Source organism: Xiphophorus maculatus, chromosome 5 (assembly GCF_002775205.1).
Source record: "Xiphophorus maculatus strain JP 163 A chromosome 5, X_maculatus-5.0-male, whole genome shotgun sequence".
Lineage (NCBI taxonomy): Eukaryota > Metazoa > Chordata > Actinopteri > Cyprinodontiformes > Poeciliidae > Xiphophorus > Xiphophorus maculatus.
In genome coordinates, this window is record NC_036447.1 from 20,147,632 (window position 1) to 20,170,634 (window position 23,003).

Consider the following 23,003-nt stretch of genomic DNA (forward strand, 5'->3'; position numbering starts at 1 on the left):
GTGGGAGTCCCACCACACAAGTCAGAGACCAAATGAGACAAGACCTATCATGTCTTCCCTAAGTGAGAGCAGACGCTGTTGACTCAGTGCAGTCTAGAAGCGCTTGGGCTGCGTCCCGCCACAGCTATGCACCGTCTGACCAGAGCCTTGGAGCAAGGGTGTGTGTAGACACACACACGCATCCACGGATGCATGCAAACGTTATGCAAACACAGTCAGAGACGCATGCATGCAGGTGCTCAGACACATGCATGAGCCAGTCACCCTCCTTCTGAAGCTCTGCGGTTTGTTGCCCAGTCCTCAAATCTTATGCAAAGCATGCAAGGAAAGGTGCACTTTTTCTTGACCTCTGCTTCCTTCAGTTGAGCTTCTGAATTTTACATAACTACAATTTGCTTCTTTCTTGTTTTTCAAGGGGGCGTTCACTCTTTGGGATTAACTATGAATCTTGCAGGAATGTCTTTGCCTAAATTGCCTGTGTTGAAAGATTTATTTTGTGTTTTTACTCCTCTGATTCTTTAGAGAAAAAAAGTTACTTTCCAGGCCCATTAGGAACATTTTTAAAATGTCTATTGTGACATGTCTATACCATTACACTCCTATTGACCTCACATGACACACAACCTGAAGACAATGACATAATATGACAATTGTTTGTTAATACATGTGAGGTCGTTCGCTATTTGAAACATATTTTAACTAAAAATGCTCGCAGTTCATCAAATCTAAATAAAGATAGTTAGTTCCAATAATGACCTGCAACTGTGCATCAAATTTAAATAAGAAACCTTTAAAAAAAACTGCAGCATTGTTTAGTATAACAGATGTTTATTATATTTCTTGAATTAATTTTTGTTCAAAGTAAGTGTCCTGGTTCATTCTAATTCTTTCAAATTATTGCTTTTGCTGAATTTGGCAACAACTAAGCAAAACAAACAAAAAAAAACTTTATCCCTCTTGCTTAGAAGCAGAAAAAGTGCAATGTTGGATGTGAATAAGCTCAACTTAAGACTGAGACATGTATAATTTGTCTCTTGATATTTACTTTAGAAGCAAGTACTAACTTAGTCCTTGTGCTTCATAATTTGTACAATGTCTGAGACAAAAGCTCACTGAACCCAGGACCTTAATCCTGCACTTTATCTGAGATGAGACAGAGTCTCATCTCAGACTGTGTCTTTGTGTTTTAGCTTATGACCAGAGAAGAAACATATTTCAATACAGCTTCTGGATTTGATGCATCTCGATAAATGTATATAATTATCCATTAGCTTGAAAATATTTGTAATCATTGGTGACAGTTTTGCCTGTGGAAAAAACATAAGAAAAACATGTTGAGAAAAAAGGCTGCATGTGTCCAAAAAAAGCAAGGAGGAGAGACTGAAATCCTGCATGAAACACAAGAGTGGACAGCAGAGGACTACTGCCAAGTTGTTTTCTGAGATGAATCCTCAATCTAATTATTACTGGGCCAATCAATGGCCCATATGACATCTGGAACATCATTTCCCCAAAAGGTGAGGGATACAATGAGTTTTCTGCCATGCCAGCAGCAAAGCATCCTAATACAGTCCATGTGCTGGTCTGCTTTTCATCCAACAGAGCTCACTCGCTATTCTACTCAGGAATGAAGAGAGGGCTAGAAACATCACTCAGGAAAAGCATCTTCCAACAAGCAGCCACAATTAGGAAAGTTTTGGTACGAGGTTGGGAAACCTCAGAGCTCTTTCAATCCCACTCTTTGAGAACCAGGATACCAATTTCTCAAAAAGCAGCAGAATAAATACAAGCCAAGAAATTACAATTAACTCCAAATACAAAAAGGGTAAGACCGTGTCACTATGAGTCATTGTTTGGTCCAATAGTTGACATCTAGCATGAAATGCGTGAACTTTTTCCCATGTTAGGTAACAACTACAAACTTCAGTGTATTTGATTGGGATTTTATGTGACAGACCAAGACAATGTAGAAGGGAAGTGGAAAGAAAACAGCATGGCCTTTAAATGCATGTGTTCAGCTTTCTATTACCACCTTTTCACAACAATTGCAGCTGAAATACGCTTAGGGATTATCTCCACCAGTTTTGCACATTTTACAACTAAAACATTTGAGCAGAGCTCCTTCCAGAGTAGCTGAAGCTAAGACTGGATGGAGCGCATCTCTTAACATCAATCCCAAGTCTTACTACAGATTCTCAATTGGATCCATGTCCTGACTTTAGCCTGGCCAGTCTAACACATGATGAAAACCAGCGCCACTGATGAAAACTAATTCATATGACTAATTAAGTTAACATGATTTCATGTAGGAGTAAGTAAAGAGAGTTGAATACAATTACATATTAATCATCTCAGATGTTTTTGTTGAAAAATCTAGAAAACTGTGTATAATTTTCCTTCGAGCTATAATTATGAACTAGAACGTTGTTTCGGTGTGCTACAGGAAATCTAAATAAATTACACTGCAGTTTCAGTTTGATACATGACAAAATGTGAAACTATTGGAGAAGAGTAGTTTTGCTTCGGTGGTAATTTACTAGCACTATGACTGAAAAAAATTGTAGTAGATTTGTGAAATATTGTTTTCTCTAAGTCTGTTTTTTTTTTACTGTTGCCTCTCAGTTCCATATATTACTATCTTTTTTCTGACCTTGAGATATTCTGTGTAATTTCACTCCAAAAATCAGATTTTACTGAATTAATGTCTCTGTTAATTATTTCAAGATTAAATATCTATGCAACATGTAAAAAAAAAAAGCTTCATAAATTTCAGCACTTGTTTTCATCATCCCATAAAATCGGAAGTGCGTTTATTTTCAGTAACAACCAAATCCAATGTGAAAATACAGAACCAAGAGGAAACGCTGCTTCTGTGGTACGACTTTCCAAACACCAGCAATTAGTTGCTTTAAATTAGAAGCAGAGAAGATCACCAAAGACGATTGTGAAAGTTATTTGAAATGTTTTTTATTGCAGTAAAACCAACATACACTCACACTGAAGGCCCTGGATAACCCACCGATACGAGGCCACACGTATGTAGCAACCCAGAGTCAGACAGACAGATAAGGAAACACATATCCGGTGTCTCACCACAAACACACATACAGACAGAACCAACACACCCTGCCATTTACGACCCTGGCGTTGTTTACTTTTGACCACCATATTGCTGCAGGCAGTCAACCTCTTCACACTTTTCTGCACTCAGTCTGTTTTAGGTGTTGCGTAATTTGTTGGTTTCATTATTATTATGATTATCATTATTATTATTGTTATTATTATTGTTAGACATCAAAAGCAGGAATCAGACTAATATTTACTAATGCAACTCAGGACAGCAGGATTATAAGAGATCGTGGCTATAATTCTAGGTACATATTGTTTTCTTTGCTTTTCAATTTAAGCTAAAATGCTAAATGAAGCTTTTTTTCCAGTAAAAATGTGTTGACTACAACTGAAATCCTTCAAACTGGGACCAGCTGGTGTACATGAGCTGAAACGTCGCTCTGCCTATTTTAACTGTGCTGCACTGCCATCTGTAGAGCTTCAAAAATAACACAAATTGCTCCATAAAAGCCCTTATTTTCTTTGCCTAATTGCCTCTTACACAACATGTCTAAACAAAGAAAACAGTCGAAATTTGTTTAGCACAGAAAAACAAAGAGAGAGCAACCAAAATGTAATTTTCACCTTTAAATGTTTATTTATGGCCCACAGGCCAAATATATGTAGGCCAAGTAAACTGAGAGCACTGAATTAGCTGGAGAGAGCGTGGATTTGTTTGTGTTGTGACAGACAAGTAAATTATCCAAGGTGTTGAACCTGTTCACCTCAGCAGCTCATGATCCTGTGTGGATGTTTTCAGGAAGCACAGTGGATACAGAAAACAGAAATGAAGCTGGCGTCAGTTCGTTCACATTTTGCATTTATAACCTTGTTTCAAAAATAAATTCTATTTTTCCTCTCAATACACAAAACACTCTATAATGTCATTTTGTTTTGGAGGTATGTGTAAAAAAACAACAACAAAGAAATCATACATGCATAAGTATTCACAGCCTTAACTCAATGCCATAGACGGCAATTAAAGCCACATGTCTTCTTACATATGATGCAACAAGCTTGGGGTGCCTGTCTCTTTCGAAAGTCACTAAAACTCCATCAATTTGAATAGGAAACATCAGTGCACAGTCATGTTCAGATCTTGGTAGAGATGTTTAATCAGATTCAGTCTGATCAATCAGAGGTTTGGGACCCTGCTTGACCACTCACAGACATTTAAGGAACTCCTGGAGACACTATTTTGATATCTTGGCTGTATACTTACAACTATTGTCCTGCTGAAAGGTTACTGGGTCATCTATGAGCCGTCACTCCTCACAGTAGTCCTTCCTTCTTTACTTCCTTCACCTTTTCAGATGTTGAAAAAGTGAATAAAGTTGTCAATTTATTTCACAACTTATTGTCTAATAAATTGTACAATAACTTGTCAATTTTGAATACTACTACTACTACTACTACTACTAATAATAATAATAATAATAATAATAATAATAACATGTTTCATCACACACCGTGAGGCGAATAGGCCTTAATCTGTATTTAGACTTGCATCATGGCCATATATAATTTGAGTCTTCTTTTGGACTGTACTTGAAAAAATAGCTTACTTTACTCCAGAAATGTCTGAGGGTATTTTAATACCTGTCTGAGGAAGACACTTCAGTAAATCCCGTTTTAAAAGGTAATTTAATCTTGTATGAGTTGTTAACCAACGTTTCTTTAATTAAATGGTAGCACAGCCTGCCATAACCGGGCGCTGTCGTAAAGCGCGCCTACGTCATAAGTGTGCGTTTGGTTTAACAGCTGACGCTCAATGTCCTCTTGCATGTGTTTTTCTACGGTAGCAGTTAAATCCTTCGCTAACTGTGATGCACAGAGCAGCGCACACGGCTTTCTGCGACTGGCCTCAGTCTGTCAGATCAGCGATGATCCGACAGAGTTTAAAATGCACAGGTGAGCTGCTGGGTCATCAGCGAGAAGCTAAAATGCTAAAAACACTTACCTAAGATAGCCATGACGTAACCGTAAGCTTGGCATCATTACATTTTCTTTGAAGTCACATTGTGAACGTGCTTAAAAACAAAATGTATCTGTTTGATATTACTGAAATATTTTTATTCAGTATTAAATCTACCACTTTTTTTCCCCTGCAGTTAGAGATGGACACCATCTTTGAAGGATTTCCTCAAGTTACTCATGCTTACGTTATAATGTTTACGTAGGCTGCCTCCAGAACAGCGCTCGTGCCTACGGTGTTGTTCCTGCGCCGCGCGACGGCGAGGAAAAGGAGATGATGCACCGGATGCTGCGCGTGGATCACGCGGGTGAATACGGTGCTAATCGCATCTATGCCGGGCAGATGGCAGTGTTGGGCCGGTCGAGAACTGGACCACTCATCCAGGTGAACATGCCATAGAAGAGCCTGGGTTCTGACTCATAACGGCGGTTTGGCCATTAGTGGGGTGTCAAAACCCCGTTATGTCTAAAAGCAGGTTCACTACAAAAGGTCTCATGATAAAGAACATTAAAATATATTTTAAATAGTGCAGAGGTCGTACATGCTTGTCAAAAATTGACAGTTGGAGAGTTTTAAAAGGTTCCATTCTGTGGCCATGTATGTTTCTCAATTTATATTGAAACCTATGAAAGGTTATGCCCCCAAGTAATAATTTTTTAAAAAAAGTTTAATGCTCAAAGAGCGACACCATCATCGGTTTATATCCCTAGCAACTGTTTTTATTTCTCTGTCAATATGTTGTTCGATATTTGAGAATATTGCATTTAAACCATTAATAACAGTGAGAAAATGTTCACAGTAAGACAAAAAAAAAGACTCGGGTTTATAATTTTTCATTTGTCAGTAACATTTTTTTTTTATTATTTGATATGTACTTAAATACTTTAGTAGATTTTTTTTAAAAAGGAATCAAAATTTTTACTTATTTTCAGTTAAATTATGTTGTCAGATCAAGCTGAATGGTATGAGTAGTATTTTTAACTCTTTTTGTTTGTTTTTGAAGCAAATGTGGGATCAAGAAAAGAAGCACCTATCAAAATTCAACGAAATCCTTGCTGAGAACAGAGTTCGACCCACGGCTCTTCTGCCACTCTGGAACCTGTCTGGGTTTGTTTTAGGTTGGGGCAGCATATAAATATACAGTGTCTGTATAACGTAGGAAAAAAAAGGACAATAGAAACTTAAAAACACAAAACTCTCTTGACATAGCTGGTAAAAAGACAAGATTACTGTTTAATTTGTATGTGTCGCTCTTGTTTTGCACATCCTCCAGGGGCATCCACTGCTCTGCTGGGTAAAGAGGGGGCCATGGCGTGCACGGTGGCGGTGGAGGAGAGCATCTCTGAGCACTACAACAGCCAGATTAGAGCGCTGATGGAGAGTGACCCAGAGAGATACACTGAACTGTTACAAGTGAGGGCCACACTTCAGATGTTTGTACTTTGTGTTTAACTTTAAGCAAAAAGTATTCGAGCAAGCCCCCAACAAAATGACTGAAGCCAAACTCAATGATGACACTTATTGGCAATATTTTATTCTTACTTGTTTTATCTAAATCGAGATTGAGAGTAAAGTCTGCAAATGTTTGAAGTTGTTCAGAAGCGCCATTTTCCGTGCCTCATGCTATGTATTTTACTTTAAGCAATATCTATAGTTGACTGGATTAATTAACCTGAACTCATTCCTATTAATGATACCGCAAACTCTTGTATTTCCTGCCTGATTGAATAACATTATTCTCCAAGGCTGGTTTGTTTAAGATCATCAATAAAACATGTTTGGGACACATTTTGTATCAACAAATAATAAAATTTATTGTTAGCAGTATGTACCAAGAAGTGATGTAAAAGGTGTTAATTTGTGGTTCCTTCCAATAGGTGATAAAGGAATTTAGAGACGATGAAATGGACCATCATGATACAGGTTTGGAGCACGATGCCGAATCAGTAAGTGCATTTCTGTTATCCATATGAAATAACAGGTCACCTACTGAACATTTTCTCAATAAAAAATATCTTAGATAATTGAGTCTTCAATCCATTTAAACTCATGTTTAAATAAACATGTCTAATAGAAGTACAAGCTGTGTAGTATTAAAAAAGTAAAATGTGTTTCTTGTGATTTTTTTTTCAGCTACCTGGATACTGGCTGCTAAAAAACGCAATCCAACTGGGCTGCAAAGCTGCGATATACGTTTCTCAACGTGTCTGAATTTTAGCTTAAACACAACAGAATTCCTTTTTTTTCGTTCTCTCTTTTGGAAATGTTTGTTTGACGTTGTCATCAATGAATGAAGGACCTTGTGACGCAACACATTGTTGTACCTTTATCAGATGTGACATTTGGTATACATACTTTTTAAAAAAAAAGACATAAATAGCTCAGTTGTGACTGCGTCATTGCGATGCATTGATTATGCTTCAATTTGTATGTACGGCTGCTTAAATGCGTCAATATTATTTTCTCAAATGTTTGGTTTTAGTTTTGCATTATCAGGAAAGCTAAAAAAAAATTCATGTTGTTGGTGGCAAAGTTGGCCAACTCTCTTTAATAAATAAGTCCATAAAATATTTGTCCTCAGTATTTTTAACTTGTTATACCATTTTCTGTTTGTCTTGGTCAAAAATGTGAAAAACTTAAATGCACACGAGATGTTGATGCTTGTGCTATACTCTTCAACATATGCTCATCTTTCACATGTAGTAGTTCACGAATCAACTTGTCATTCATCTCAAGCCGCTAAGCACCCGCACACAGCTTTTCAGGGTATATTAGGCCACTGAGCACAAAGCACTGTGTAAATGCAGAGAATGGCCAGAGCAATTTGTTCATAAAATAAATGCTCTTTACTTCAAAGTCTGACATACCTCAACTAATGAAAAAAATACATTGGGCGATATGTAAAATATCCATAGCCTTAAACTTTCTCACACTTTGTCACTTTACAGAAAAAGATGAAATGCCGTCAGCTCTCAACCAGATCTTGCTTACAGAAAGTAATCATCCACTTTCCTCAATTTGCTCAGGTTGTGTTCACGATACAACCTTGTTGACATGTGTCAATAAGCAAATTCAACTAGGTAGAGCATTCCCTCAACTGTGACTATACCTTACAACATAATGAGTCCCTTATTGGGTCAAGACCTCCATTTTCGGCGTTATTTATACTGTGTATTAATATTGCTGCTACGCTTGTAGTCATAATTTTTTTTAAAGTAATCAAGTTGCCGTTTTAAAACTTTTTAGTAAGTTATGTTGACACACTTAAATTAACTTTTTATTGAACTGGCATAATTTTCAATTCATGAAATTAATCTGAAATTTCACAAATTATTTTTTATAAGTGGAAGAAAATTATAGAAACAATTTATAACTAATCAAAGGTTTTGCGTTTGACCAAACCTTTGATTTTGATTTTGAACCTATCTGTAGGTTTAGGATCATTATCCTGGAAAGTGAACTTCCACTCCATCCCCAAATCCTCTTAAAGGTTTTGCTCAAGGCTTATCAGATTTGATAAGCCATCTTCCCGTCATCTCTGCCCTGCTGAAGAGAAGCATCATGATGCTTTCTCCACCGTGTTCAACCATGGAAATGGTGCATTCACTTGCTATCTTTTTACTACGCAATGCATAGCATTTTGATGGATTAACCAGCATTGGGAGATGGGACCGAATACAAATGCATACCAACCTTTTTGGATTTCTTTTGCAAAAAACTTTCTCTTTCCTTCCACTTCTCAGTCAAGGACTACTTTCTTTTGGTCTATCACACAAATTCCCCCCAAAAAATAGATTTAAAGTATGTGATTGTAAGGTGACGATGTGCAAAAGTTTAAGACGTATGAATGTTTTTGCAGTTACATGATCAGCTGAGGTCAGTCGCCGTACATGAGCGACACAAGACAATGGGGAGCCGTGAAATTCAAAGGTGGATCGTTTCGCATCATCTCTGCCCCAGATTAATAGCGCTGACAGGTTTACAGCGAGGTGTAACTGTTTAAATAAAGCAACACATGTACAGCTCCATTCCTAGCTGCATTCTGGGTGACGAAGTCACCACTGCATAAAGACCAGAGTGATGGCTCCGTTAAAGTGCTGATATTATTAACCAAAATCTTTTAATGCCACAAATAAATGAACAATGTCCACCACATAGTCCAAGTGTCTGGTAATGCCTGCATAGGCACATTTTAAGACAATCAGAGAAATCATTCCTGCTCCTGTAAATGTCAGGAGTTCATGTGCACGGTTTCTCAGAATCGCTTCCAGAGGAATCTGCTGAATTACTGACTCAGAAACTGGCAGCAACAAGTATGTAGGGAGCAATAAAACTTTTACCAAACTGTGACTGTCTCGCTATCCGTGAATAATTGCTGTTGTAAATTTTGAATAGCACGGACAATACAAATCTCCATACGTCATTAAAGCTTTCGGATACAGGCTGTAATACTTTTTGGCTTTTATACCTGCAGTCTGTCAGTCTTTCGGCTTTGCAGAAGTTCATAGTGAGTAATGGGTAGCATCTAAAAAGTCAGACGGGAATTTAGCGGCTAAAGGTGAGCTTTAATGTCCTAGCAAAACATTTAATGGTAAAATGACAATTTTCATCATGATTTCTTTGGTGTTTTATAATTGAATTGATATGAAATGGGGGTGGCAATGACAACTGGAATACTGTATATTTCCTTCCAGCTTCCTTCATTAAGTGCAGTCCATTTACAGTTTACACTTGGGGTTTCAGTTGATGCGCATGTAGTTTTACCATATTAAATGTATGATATATAACTAACCTAGAGAACTGTAACATAAAGTAAAAAACTGCTCAATTTCTCCTTTTAAATAACTATTTGAATAGTTGAAGCAACTAAGAGTATTCTGAAATTTGACAATTTCCAGCAACAATTAAATGCTAAATTTTTTTGTAGTGTTAAATAAGGGGAAGACGATGAAACAATGGGAATCGTAAATAATAAAATAAACAAAATTTTACACTTCTTGCTGTTTGTGATTGTGACATAACACAAGGCACACTAAAAAACATCCTACACTTGTTTTTAAATAGAATGGAGAATAATTAATATAGCCATATTCTATAATTAAATTAATATTGCTCTTCCTTATCACCTCCATGTCACTAGAGAGGCGCAATCAGCTTAGAGGACTGATTCGTAACTTACTGATTTGTTTATGCTGTAAGACGTACACTCTTCATCTGTTTATGTGACTAGTTAACCCTTGGAAAAATCTCTTGTGAGTCTGAGGAGTGAATGTAGTTATGAGAGCGACCACATGTCCACATGTCTTCATAGTGTGAGGTGACAACACATGATGTAAAGGGCTGACATCATTTCAGCTGGAATCTCTGATTTACGGTCTGTCATGCAGTGACATCTACCAACTGCTTTGAAGAAAGACAAAAACAACACAAACCAAGGTCAGTCTTCTAGGAAGGTTGATCAGTGTACAACGTATTTGTTGTCTGAATGCTAGTGGGACACATTTATGCACAATGTTTTCTACACCTACGTCATATAACGAAAAGAACAAACAATGTAATTATAGCTTACATATGTCTGGCAACTGCTGTCCAACAACAAGCATAAAAGTTACATTAGTTTTTGTAACAGGCTATGCACAAAGGAAAATAGTGGACTTAGATTGAAATGTAGGCAAAAAGATACACCTTTCACAAATTATATAACAAGTATATGTGTGGTGTGTATATACAGTATGTATGTGTTAAATAAAACCCAAATACTTATGTACAGCTTCGATGAATCCCAAGTATGAATATATTTAACAATATTACAGAAAATCTGTTTACAAAACAAGATGCAATTAATTTTGCACCAACCAATTGACCAGTTTAGTGCAAGAAAAAAAAAATCAAAAACAAAAACTTTTATGAATTATTCTTCATCTTGTCTACCAAAATGACTAAATTAAGTTTGAGTGATTCTCCCAGTATCATGTAAGACCCAGTTGTTGCTGAGTTTTTTTGTTTCAGGTTGTCAATCAGATGGTAACGCTCATGATGAGTGCCAGACTTAAGCGTTGTGTGACCCTCTTCAGTAATATCTATCAGTGCAATGACAGGCCTGTTGGTTTGTTCAGCATAACTCCGAGGCCAAGCTAATGCCATGACATGAGACCGAAAGACATTGAAAAACACGCTCACTAGCACAAGAGGGCATAATTGAAGGTTGAGAATGAACGCCTCTCCAGCCTGGTCAAGATTACAGTTCAAACGTTTGTAGGAATAAAGGACCGTTTGTTTTACAAAGATTCAAAAGCTGCATTACTATGTTTTTTAATCACTTGAATTGTTTTCAGTTTGTTTAACATTTACACATTTGTAGCAAATTAAAATCAGAAAAATGTTTTTGTCCATTTGCATTTACCCTCCTTTGTTAATTTTCCTGAAAAATCCAATATACTGAATTTAATCAAAATGTCGTATAATATTAATAAACAAAGACCATCATGAGGACAAAGATGGGTCAGTGATCAGGCTGTCTGGGATAAAGCAGGGTTAGTTTATATAACTATATTCCACGATTTAAACATTTCACTGTTCACTGCTCAGTTCATCAGTTTCAACTACAAGCCTACCAAGGCTCTTTATCTAAACTAACTACTGAGACCAGGGCCGTATTAATCAGAGGGGCAGCAGTGTGACCCCGTGGTAACTCTGGTAGAGCTCAAACTTATGGAGTTTTGCGCTCTCCAAATCTGACTTCTAAGGAATTGTGGCAAGAAAACCATAAGTTGTTGTTATCACAGCATACAGACAGTGGTTACAAAGTGACTTATGGACAATAAGGTGGCCATCTCAAAGTGAAGCATGTGCTTGTAGGAAACACAAAACACTCGACCAAATTTATAGTCTATTGCAAAAGCAATGCAACCATACAATCAGAATACATATGAAAGCTTCTGACATTTCAGTCATTAATAAATAAATCTCTGACATATTCTTTCCATCATTATTCATTTTGGTAATTCTAACTGACCTAAAACAAGATGAATGTGGCCTGATTTAACTTCAAACACTGAGGAAAGAAAAGGAGTATGTTTCTTTTTGTTCAGTGTATGTGAACTTCTGGCTTCAACTGTATGTTGTTCAAGCTGGTTATGGTTATCTCACAAGTATGCAGGATTACAGGTGTGACACCTAAACTCCATGCTGAACATATTTTCCCTGGCTGGAGGTGTGTGTGGCATGCTATTAAGATGGACAAAATGCATGGTTAGCGGTGAGGGGATCAGCAGAACGAGGTGAACCCTAAAACTCTTATCGCCATCCATCCCCCCCCTCTAGGCATCACTGAATCCAACACCTCATATCCCTGCTGTCGACCCCTCCTCCATTCATCACTGTGATGCATTGGCCGTTTGCAGAAGGCCCCTAAACACCTGGTTTCATGGATGGTTTCGTCTGCACCACCTGCTCGCCTCCTGCTGCGGCCCAGCACCTCACGCCGATGCTGCTAAGGCTGTCTGTCATGCTCGTTGATTCAGTGTTGAGCTCTGGCGGTGTTATTCAACCCAGGTCCCATTTCTCTCGCCTGTGGCTTCTTTTCGTGTGGCTTGTAAAGATGCCACCCTTAACTCCCATTAATCACAATCCTGTTTGCTACGTTGCGCACTCCGCTGCTGGTGACAATGCCGATTCAGGGAGATTCTCTGATTGTTAAAGTCACGAATGAGGCAACAAGCAGCAAGGTGAGGTATCGTTGTTTCAGCGGTTTTAATGCCGGGGGGTGAAGTTTCAATGTTTTAACGTGGTGTTCTTGGTGTGCTAAAAGATAAATCTTTTGATTGAAGCACTCTTGGATTTTGAACCTACAGCTTGTTGGGTCATGACCTTACTCTGCTGCAGTGCGGTCATAAGAATCCAGCACATGACTGCAGTCCCTGGCTCGTTGTTCTTTGAAGTTATCAGCCGAGAAATATTCCAGCTCATGGCCGAGCCCTAGGCTCCTGAGGCCGGCGATGACACACATGCTGAACAGACAAAGTACCGGGACCACCCGGGCTTTAGGTGTCCTGACCTTGGAGGCTGGCTGTGAAAAATAACAACACAAGGGGAGAAAGAATGCCTCCAATGTTGTGAAGGGGGTCACACTGCTGCCCCATCAGGGTGAAGTTCAGCATGTCTTATGAGCCCCTGGTAATTTATTTTAAAAAGTTTATCAGTAGTATGGAACTCACTTCCAAAGTGTATCAGTTCTGTTTTGTTGTGTATTTTATTGGTATATTCTGTTGTTCAACCTAAGTGGGAGAGTGTTTGACAAGATGGATCATTGGAGAACATAAGTTCACTTTAATCTATTGATCAGAATCCTGGTTCGAAAAAAATGATATCATTCTGTCCTTTCCAATTTTGAAGAAAAACAAAAAGCCTACTAATGCCTCCTCTCTCTATCGACATTCTGGTGAAACGATGATAGATTTACAGCAAGTGCTTTCATTTTTCAGCTGTTTCAGGTATCTGCTAAACAGATTGTTGCGTTGATTTCTGGGAAGACAGATGGTGGTGTGCAGGCTTCGGGACAACTGAAGGAATGAAGGATTGTTCAGCTCAGTAGATCAAATTTGCTATAGGCCTTGGCTACATTTGCACTGTGCGTGGGTGTATAGACTCTCACTATCATTTTTTTGTAGCAGCTTTGTTTCTCTTTGGCTATAGTTGAAAGTAGATGAAATACCACAAGTTGCTTAAAAATGGGACAGCGTTTTAATCTGCTCAAATGTAAGACAAAAATCTGCCTTTTTTTATTATCTCTTATGTGACTGCAGAGCCCCCATCCTTTCCGATACCAAAAATCAAATGCAGACTCATTTGTGCTTTCATCGATTGGATCAATTCTATCTTGGATTCTGTGGTTTATTCATCTTCACATATGTAGACACATGCGCACACCGCAGTCTCCGGACTTTTTTCAAGGTCCCATGCAGCGCCTGTAGCACCGCCCTGTAGCCTTTGGCCTTCCGAGCGATCATTATTTTCCGTGATTGACACTTTGGGATGGTGTGCATTTCATTGATGAGAATTTTAGAGCCCTGCGGCTTGTGATCCTTCAGCCATCGTTGGTACGTCACCCTAAGGCCTTCTGAAAGAGGGTACGGTTGCAGATCACTTTCAAATACTCCGTCACTTTCATCACCAGAACCCAACAAAACTAACCAGCCATCCCGGGAATCCGCAGACACAGACCTGGACAGGCAAGAAGCTGCAGGTAAAGAAAGATCATCTGTACTGCACAAAATCTTTTACTTTGTAGGTTAGAAATTATTAAATTAGACTCTTTTAGGTTCAATTTACGCTTTCCAATCAGAGGTTTTGGACATTCGCAAATGTTTTCTGTGGTGAAGAGATATCTTTCTTTTAGCTGTAATCTGTCAAATAGTTCGAGTTATATGTGAGTTGTGTGTAAAAACACACAACTAGTGTTGAATATTCCCCTAATGGAGCTTGTGATGCAATTTGGATTTGGTTTATATAGCACCAGTTAAAAACAGATTGCTGTTTTAAGGCACTTTACAAAAAAAAAAACAACAACACAAAAAAATTAACATACATAAATATATAATCAATCCTGCAATAATTCATTCATACAGATTCAGAGTTTTAATCATTGCACATTAGGTTCAGTTTGTTATTCCAGTTTATTATTCAAAGCAAAAGGCACACAAAATAATTAACGTTAACTCGTCTGTTTCATGACCTTTCAATTTGAAAATGCTACTTAAATCATTTCTTTTTCTTTACTAATATTCTTGCATTTTCATTGATTTAAATTCAAGGCAGAACAGGCGATTCCAATTTTGCATTTAGTACAATAATATTAGAGAGTCTATGAATAGTATTTTAAATATTTTCTTTAATAGTTCCTGTAATTAGCAGTCATCATCTATTATTATTCTTTCAGGAGTAGCGTTAACATAATGGGATAGTGTCATAGGAGCAGTTGCTTTAAAATATGGTTTTATTACTATTTTGCAACAAAGACAAAATGATTGATAATTTTAAAATGTGTTTGTTAACTCAAATGAGCAATCATCACCATTAGCATTTCTAAAAGCTTGCTCCCTGAATGTATTTTTCATTGATCTTTCCTTTAACCCTAAGAGTTTTTAAATGTCTGCCAAATCTGCTATGTTCTCTTCTAATTACCCCACTGGCACAAGCAGTAGTTATGTTTAAGTGTTTTTCATTCAGTGAAAATGAAGACTGTCAGATTTACCATAGCTAAATCTATCAGCTATGGTACGTTCACTGGTTTGAACAAATTCAAATTTTAAAGTTTCCACCTTTGGGTGATAAGTCAATGTTAGTCAAGCTTATAATCAGCTGACATTTCAGTGCATCTGTAGTTGCATTGATCTATTCTATTCTTTTTGGCAGTGAAATGATAGTTTTGCTGTTTGATAAGTTCATTTAGATTTTTGCCACCATAAGTTGTTGTTTTTTGGGGGGTTTTGCACACTGTTGCAAACTAGAGAAACAATATGTTTATGTTTAATATTATATAATATGTGTCATAATATGTGATGTCAAAGAAACAGATTTCATTTTCGGAGAAAAAACTTTATGGTATAACAGTTTGAGGTGTGTACTCCGGTGACCTCCAGGTCAAATGCTGTGCAAAGAGGGCATGCATTTATTTTGACCCACTAGAGATTTGGAAAGAGGAGGAAGATGGCAACGAGGGCTCATTTCTAAGTAATGGTCAGCTGGTAAAGTGCTCGGTGGTGGGCGTGTGCAAAAGCTTGAAATATGTTGAAGAGAAATGTTTGTTATCTATTCTCCTGGCCGCTGACTGTCCAGTACCTCCCCCCTTGGGCTGTGTCATCAGCGGTTTATCTCAGGCTTCAGGAGAAAGTGGGAGGTGATGTGGTTCAGGTGGTGCCTCTATAAAGCTCATCACTGATTTGCAGGACTCATCAATACTTGGCTAGGACTCCATCACTTCTCATGACCAGCATTTTCATCTCAATCCTGGTTAGAGATCGCTGAACTTCTGACTTCTTCCTCTGCAGCAGCAGCAGCACCGGCCATCACAAGGAACCTCTGCAGCAACCTTCTAGGCTGGTAAACTCTGAAAGGTAAATTAATTTACACCTTTGACAGTGAAGAGATGGAACAAGATTTCCATGTGCATGTACAAGTGTTGGGTTAATCTTTTTGCTTTGCATGCCTCTTTTCTTGATGTTGTCAGACATGAAGATACTTGGCCATGTGACCTTCTTCCTTCTGCTCGGGGGAATCTTTGCTCAGAGCAGCCGTAATGCTAAAGTGAGTGGGAAATCCGCCAAGAGAGGTGGTGGTGGGGCCCAAGCAGGTGACACTGGCCAGTCCACCCCGTCAGCTGATGCTTCTCAAGGGAGCAGCAGAAGCGCCGGGAGATCAGCTGACTCGAGACAGGACAGCACTGCAGGAAGTCGTACAACTGGACAACAGACAGACGAGATGAGGCTGCAGTTCCTAAGGAGCTCCCAGGTGACATGCAATGATGGATCAGCAGCTGGGTGAGATGATTTGGATTTCTAACAGGTTTACTGCACAGGTCCATTCATTACTGTTTTGTCTTCATCTTGTACCTTTCCGTGTTTGTGCAGGTTCTACCTAAAAGAGTTCAGAGGAAGCCGCAGATGGCTGTTATTTCTGGAAGGTGAGTATTTACAAACTGGTTAAATTGGTCCCCTGAGGTCAGATGCTTTTGGCATGATGCCCCCTTTGGAATTTTGACAGGGATGTCATCTTGTTATGTCATCGTCTGCTTTTCTCCTTTTTTGGTTGTTTCTACTTTTTTGATTGACCAAGGGTGGAGGAAAACAATGGAAATTGTGTAAACTGACTGGAAAGTCTTGTTTATGAGCAAGATATTTCCACACCATGGTCTTTTACTTGTGGGGATGTCTAATCAGAAGAAATTACTGAGCGTGCTTGCCAACTTTAGAGTGATGCTATAGTTTCACATGAGTGGAAAAATATTTATAACAAAATAAATTTGACCCGATTGAAGGTGTTTTTATGTTCCTCGGAGGCCTGATGGGCTAAGCAGGGTGTCTCACATCGGAGTCGCTAATATTAGTCTGTTTTATTTTTAGGTGGCTGGTGCTGCTACAGCAAAGAGACCTGTGATTCCAGGTACCAAAATATCCCCCGCCTAATGAGCTCATCGGGGTGGCCCCAAACTAAAAGAGGTTGGCCATCTATCCATACTTTGGCATGGGTCCTACACATGTTTTGTTGTTTTTGTCAGGCCAGAGGTTAATTTAGCGATTGGATATTTTTACAGGGACTGGAATATTATCGTCCCAAGCAGAGGAAAACCCCCACTGGCATAATGCAAATCTTGTGTAAGTACCTGGACCAATATCTCATTTTGCATAAGTGAAACCTTGGACTGTGATTTTTTTTTCCTAAATTGCGCTTGCAAATTGCCAAATTTTAGTGAAGTGTGGCTGATAGGAGAAAAAAACTACAAGCAGCAATTCAGGCAACTTAGTTTGTAGTCAGTGACTATAATTCTAGTTGTTTAAAGAAACATTGTTACTCTGTAAAATGTGGGGGAGTTTGATAATAGTTTTCTTTGCACCCCCACTGACAAAAAAAATACATTATAGTTTTTATGTGCAGTGGATAAAATAAATATTGAGTATATTTCTAAACAAATAAAAAGATATAATATGTACACCAACTTATCCACATACAAAATTAGTCCATAAATTTGGTTAAGGAAGTGGAATGGCACAAGGAAAATAGCCTTGATTATGCTTCCTTAAATTAGTTTAATATTTAGTAGAAAGCCGATTTCATCCGGTTGTTTTGACATAACTCTTGTGCTTACTTTTGATTTTATTCTGAATTAAAACTCTTTTTTTTAATGTACAAAGTCAAACATTTAAGACTGGCAATATTCCTTATGGTGTGAAATTAAATCCTTCATTTGTAATGTAACAAATGTAAATGTGTCACATTGGGCAGATTCATCCCATACTGTTCCAGCGACGTATGGAGTGGCGCAGGACCTGCTCCAACCCCCGCTCCAAGAACAAGACAAGGAAAAGATAAAGTGAAAGACAGAAACACAAATGCAAGTGAGTCTCTTGATAAATGTACCTTTTTTTAAAGGACAAACTACTTTTGTTATTTTCCATGTTTGCCCCTTGTCATTAACACTGACATTTCCTTGCAGCTGAGTATTCTTTCATGGGATCCCTTATCATCCGGGAGGTCATCAAAGACCTCATTCCCAAAGGAATCAAGCAGGCCAAGGTTGTCATGCTGGCTGGCACCAGGTGAGTCTGTTTTATCGCTTGTGTTCTCATGATGCCTGCAGCTTTTGGAACCAAGTCGCCTGGATGTCCTCCATTCCAAACTCTAAACACGAGAAGTCCTATTTTGGGTGCATCCTCTTGTCAGTAATAAAGATGTTTATAGTCATCTGTGATCAGTGACACAATGTTTATTAAAGGGCCTTGCCTTGTAATGGTGAACATTCCTCTCTGGTTAGCGGGATGGTTGCAGGGACATCACCTCCACATCCTAAAATGAGACCCACCATCTAAATGGGAAGCTGCTGAAAGTGATTATGAATCTCAAGGCCAGGTTATGAAGTAATTTCCCTGGGTCCCTTTGCAGTGCTGGCGCGACAGGTGTTTTGCTCAACATTGAGAGGGTTGCCAGCCAACTGGAGCAGCTAGGTACCGAGGCTCAGGTGCGCGGCCTGGTGGATTCTGGATGGTTTCTGGAGAGTAAGCAACAGCGGTCCCCCAACTGCCCAGCGACTGTTTCCTGCACACCTGAAGATGCTATCAAGATAGGACTCAGGTAGATCCTGGAACACTTCTGACACTCAATAGACTATAAAGACAGATGCAATCCCTAAAATTAACACAGAAATCCTCCTTATTTCTCTTGAAATTGTTATTTATGTTATTTCAAAGAATGTCTTGTTTCCACAGGATGTGGAATGGGGTTGTTCCAGAAAGGTGTCAGCAGCTCTACAAAAGAGGGGAGGAATGGCAGTGCTTCTTTGGTCATAGACTATACTCCACTTTGACCTGTAAGTGCTGTGTTCCTCATAATGTTGGTACAGCATGCCACAAACCTGACAGAAACTGTTCATAAATAAATTGTGGATGGACACTCATGCTCAGAAGGGAATTGGACTGTTATGCCTTCACTTAATTGTTGGTGTGAAGACATGTTGATCAACAAAGTTAGCCATTTTTGGTAGGCAAGGAATATCTCCAGGTAGATTGTTATTCAAACCACAGCACTGAGACCACATTGATAAAAGGTTCAAATGGCATATATCTTAACAGCATTGCATCATAAGCTCTGTTGTTGGATCTCAGCCAAACATGACATACTGATTGATAAACTGGAAAAGTGTGATTGTCCGGCACTGTGGTAAACTGGTTCAGCTCTCATTGACATACCTGGACTAGTTTGTGTCATTTGGCAATTATAAATCTGAGTAAACAAAGATCACATGTGGGATTCCCCAAAGCTCCACCCTAGGGTCACTTTAATTCAGTGTTGATGTGCTTGACAATGCTGAGATGAAAAACTACTAAAACATCCTTCGCAATTTACTGATGACACACAACTATATAATTCTGAGTCACCTCAAGAATACAGTGCTTTAAAGTCATTGTGTCATAAATATAAATGTATGGGTGGGTCATAATTTCTTTTAGAAAAGACAGAAATCCTATCAGATTTGCTACTTTTGAAGCAAAAATTAACCCCCTAATGGGCCAAGAGAATTGGTTTTATCATCCATCGCTTTGTTTGCGATTGCAGATATAGCTTTGTGTGTCAGATTTGGAGGCGTGCTAGAAACAGACAAGTTCTGCCTCTTGACTTCTGTATATATTTAAAAAAGAAGCAATTACTTCCTATAAAACATTTAACACGTTAAAACTTCTGTAATTAATTAATTGAAATTCTAGCATCAAAGTGCCACCTCTCACTAGCTTATTGTTAAACAGCTGGTAACCGGCTGTTTGCCTGGTTAGCACTAGTAACTATGAACTGTGGGTATTTTCTAGGTTCCTGTCTTAACTCCAGGTTAAAAAGTAAGGTCTTCCAAATTCATCATGTTTCATGTGACAGAGATTCAAAGCTCAAAATTGTATGTGACAGTATGATGTTTTTATGACTTTTTTTTTTTTTAATAATGTAAAGCACTGCGTTGTTGCTGAAATCTGCTATTCAAATAAACTCGATTTAAACTTGATTGATTGAAAATTATAAAATAATAGCAACTTTACTGTGCCCTGTTCAGTCTTCCTATTATCTGCTAAATCTCTCTCCCTTTCTGTCTCCCAGCCTGAATAAACTGCAGACATGTCTTGAGATATTGTGTAACCTTCATTTTAAACACGTCATTTTAAGCAAGAATTAAAACACTCCTTTTCCAAAAGAAAATATAGAAATACCAAAAATTCACGCTTCCTCTGCAGTTACGATGTATTGGTTGTATTGTCTTTAAAGTATTTATTCTTTCTACAGCTCCACTCTTCATTGTGCAGTGGCTGTTTGATGAGGAGCAGCTGAGAGTGGAAAACATCTACATGGGCGGTCAGAGTCTGTCTGAGGAACAGTGGCAGTACATCCAGAATCTGGGCTTAGAAATCAAAAACTCCCTGACAGATGTGACGTAGGTTTGGCAACAACACTCTTTTGTATACAACTTTAGACCAGTTGGTGCTAAAGTAAATAATTACTGAATATTAGTTACAATTTCTTTTGGTACAGGGCTGTATTTGCTCCATCTTGCCTCTCACACACAGTCATCACCAAAAGGTAAGAATTGACATTTAAATTCAATTGTGCTGTTAATTTAGCTCTGTTCTCATTTAAACTCATATAGTCTCTCTGTTGTTGATTGCCGTCTTCCCATGTTAAAGGCTCATTAAATATTTTCCAAAAACTTTGGGATACTGTATAACAATTATTTTATTGCACAACTGAACATGAACAAGTCGTGTCGCTCAACAAAATTTCAATAAAATGTTTGGAACGTTGTGGTTAGAGCAATGCAAAGTGGATCAATCAAAGCTAGATAAAAAGCCTGTAACCAGACCATGACAGCAGTTTCACTTGTTTCAATTGAATTTCCCACGTTTCTCTCAGATTTTGCCTGTTTCTTTGTTAATAATTCATAACTTCTACATCCTATCCTGCAGCAACTGGATGAGTTTCCAGGTTAAAGGCACATCTTTGCCACGGGCTCTCCACTGCTGGGACAGAAGTCTGGAGGCAATTCGCAACAACAGAACCCCATCTAAAGGCTGCCCTTTCCACCTGGTGGACACCTGCCAGTGGCCTCAGTGTAACCCCACCTGTCCAGCTTTGGTGGACCAGGCCACCCAGCAGGAGCTTACTTTGCTCCAGATGCTGGTCGCCATGGGCCTTGACCCACAGAGGCTTGGCCTGGATCCCGAGGGAGAAGGAGATTCTCTGGTCAGCATGGCCAATAACGGTGGCTAAGTGGAAAAAAACAGAGAGGAAGACAAATTTAATGAAACAGAAAAGTGTTTGAAATTTAATGTAACCGTAGAAATGCTTTTACAAATCTGGTTACGATATGCTGTCCTGTTTAGCATTCCATAATGCTCCACATCTTTGACTCGGCTGGTTGGTATGTTGCAGCATCTGGGTTTGTGTTGTTTACTGGGCCCTCTACTGGTCACAAGAGGGAAGAGCTTAGCATCAAAGTATTTCAGCAATCCAGGTCACAGTGGTTTGACCTTTTCCAGATGTCTGGATATAACCTAAAACACACTTTCATCCTAAGCCCTCTAACATCCAGCATCATAGTACGAGCCTGTTAGTAGAGTTTTAACACACCAAAGTTCACATCAATGTCTGAGGCACAGATTATATACACTTTCATCAGATCAAAAATACAAATAAATCTAATAATGTAATCCAGCAAACTGTTCACACATACACACACACACAAATAGAAAACACCACAAAATTTTGTGCACAAGGAGTCTGCTGATTTTTGATTGGCTTTGGTTGATTATTTTTAGCAACTGATGTGATACTAACTTATTTATATATACTTTTATGTTTATGTGTTCTATGCATGCCAAAATAAAAGTGTTATGAGTTAATGATGTGTTTTCTTTGAAGTCACTGCTCTTCTATAGTTAATCATTCAGTTTATTCTAATCTGTGAACTAAGCACAATTTTTAACATGTTGACGCTGTGGTGATTCACCGCTCAGTTGTTATGATTCATTTTGCTGTCATGCAAATTACTATCTACTACCTTCCTGTCAATAATTGCTGTCAAACATATTCTATGATATTTCTCTTTTTTTATTTCATTTATGGACAGATGGTTTATTTCCATGTCACTGCTTTAGTAAAGTCAACTGATGTACATGTTGAAATAAAAAATAAAATTTGAATCTTCGCTATGTAAATAGGCTATATGCTCTGTTTTGTTTAGCATCTTCATGACTTAATTATAGCATCAGGAAAAGGAAAATGCATGATGTAATAACTGAACAGAAAAGAAATCCAACTTTTACTTAATTTATTGTGTTCAAGGGTAAGAATGGGCTGAAGTAATCTAAGGGCCACATAATGGAAGATTTAAAATGAAATTAATGTAAGCTTACACACACACATGCACACACACACACACGCACACGCACACGCACACACACACACACACACACACACACATATATATATATATATATGTATATATGCTACGTGTTTATATATAACATATAACACGTAGCATGTTTTTAGTTTGGATTTACCACACAATCTTATTTAAAATGTTTTGGTAGTATTACTATTTTCGTTTCGTTTCGCTTCCGTTGGATAGGCAATATTCTCCTTAGTCCTCTTATCCTCTAGAGGGCGGTGT

General features: G+C 38.3%; 2 protein-coding genes and 1 long non-coding RNA gene across 4 annotated transcripts; 2 read left to right on the plus strand and 1 right to left on the minus strand.

The window, feature by feature from the left end:
* Window positions 1-2,885: 2,885 nt before the first annotated feature.
* Window positions 2,886-5,339, minus strand: LOC111608523. Of its 2 annotated transcripts, XR_002752720.1 has the most exons (4): window positions 5,271-5,307; window positions 5,069-5,138; window positions 4,331-4,413; window positions 2,886-3,850 (listed from the first exon to the last, which is right to left on the minus strand). It is a non-coding gene; the product is annotated as an uncharacterized LOC111608523 (long non-coding RNA). The 2 variants fall into 2 exon arrangements; XR_002752721.1 differs by lacking the exon at window positions 5,069-5,138 and having other exon boundaries at window positions 5,271-5,339.
* Window positions 4,847-7,653, plus strand: coq7 (coenzyme Q7, hydroxylase). Its single transcript, XM_005797221.3, has 6 exons — window positions 4,847-5,019; window positions 5,289-5,467; window positions 6,087-6,201; window positions 6,357-6,496; window positions 6,961-7,029; window positions 7,217-7,653. The coding sequence occupies exons 1-6, from the start codon at window positions 4,935-4,937 to the stop codon at window positions 7,292-7,294; spliced, it is 666 nt and encodes a 221-aa protein (XP_005797278.2). The 5' UTR covers window positions 4,847-4,934; the 3' UTR covers window positions 7,295-7,653.
* An 8,308-nt stretch (window positions 7,654-15,961) lies between these two features.
* Window positions 15,962-22,534, plus strand: LOC102226987 (carboxylesterase notum2-like). The gene is made up of 12 exons (XM_023333381.1): window positions 15,962-16,197; window positions 16,311-16,620; window positions 16,711-16,763; window positions 17,203-17,298; window positions 17,394-17,454; window positions 18,083-18,195; window positions 18,294-18,396; window positions 18,740-18,928; window positions 19,063-19,163; window positions 20,621-20,768; window positions 20,867-20,914; window positions 21,298-22,534. Exons 2-12 carry the CDS (start codon window positions 16,313-16,315, stop codon window positions 21,599-21,601), a joined length of 1,524 nt encoding a protein of 507 aa, XP_023189149.1. The 5' UTR covers window positions 15,962-16,197; window positions 16,311-16,312; the 3' UTR covers window positions 21,602-22,534.
* Window positions 22,535-23,003: the final 469 nt, after the last annotated feature.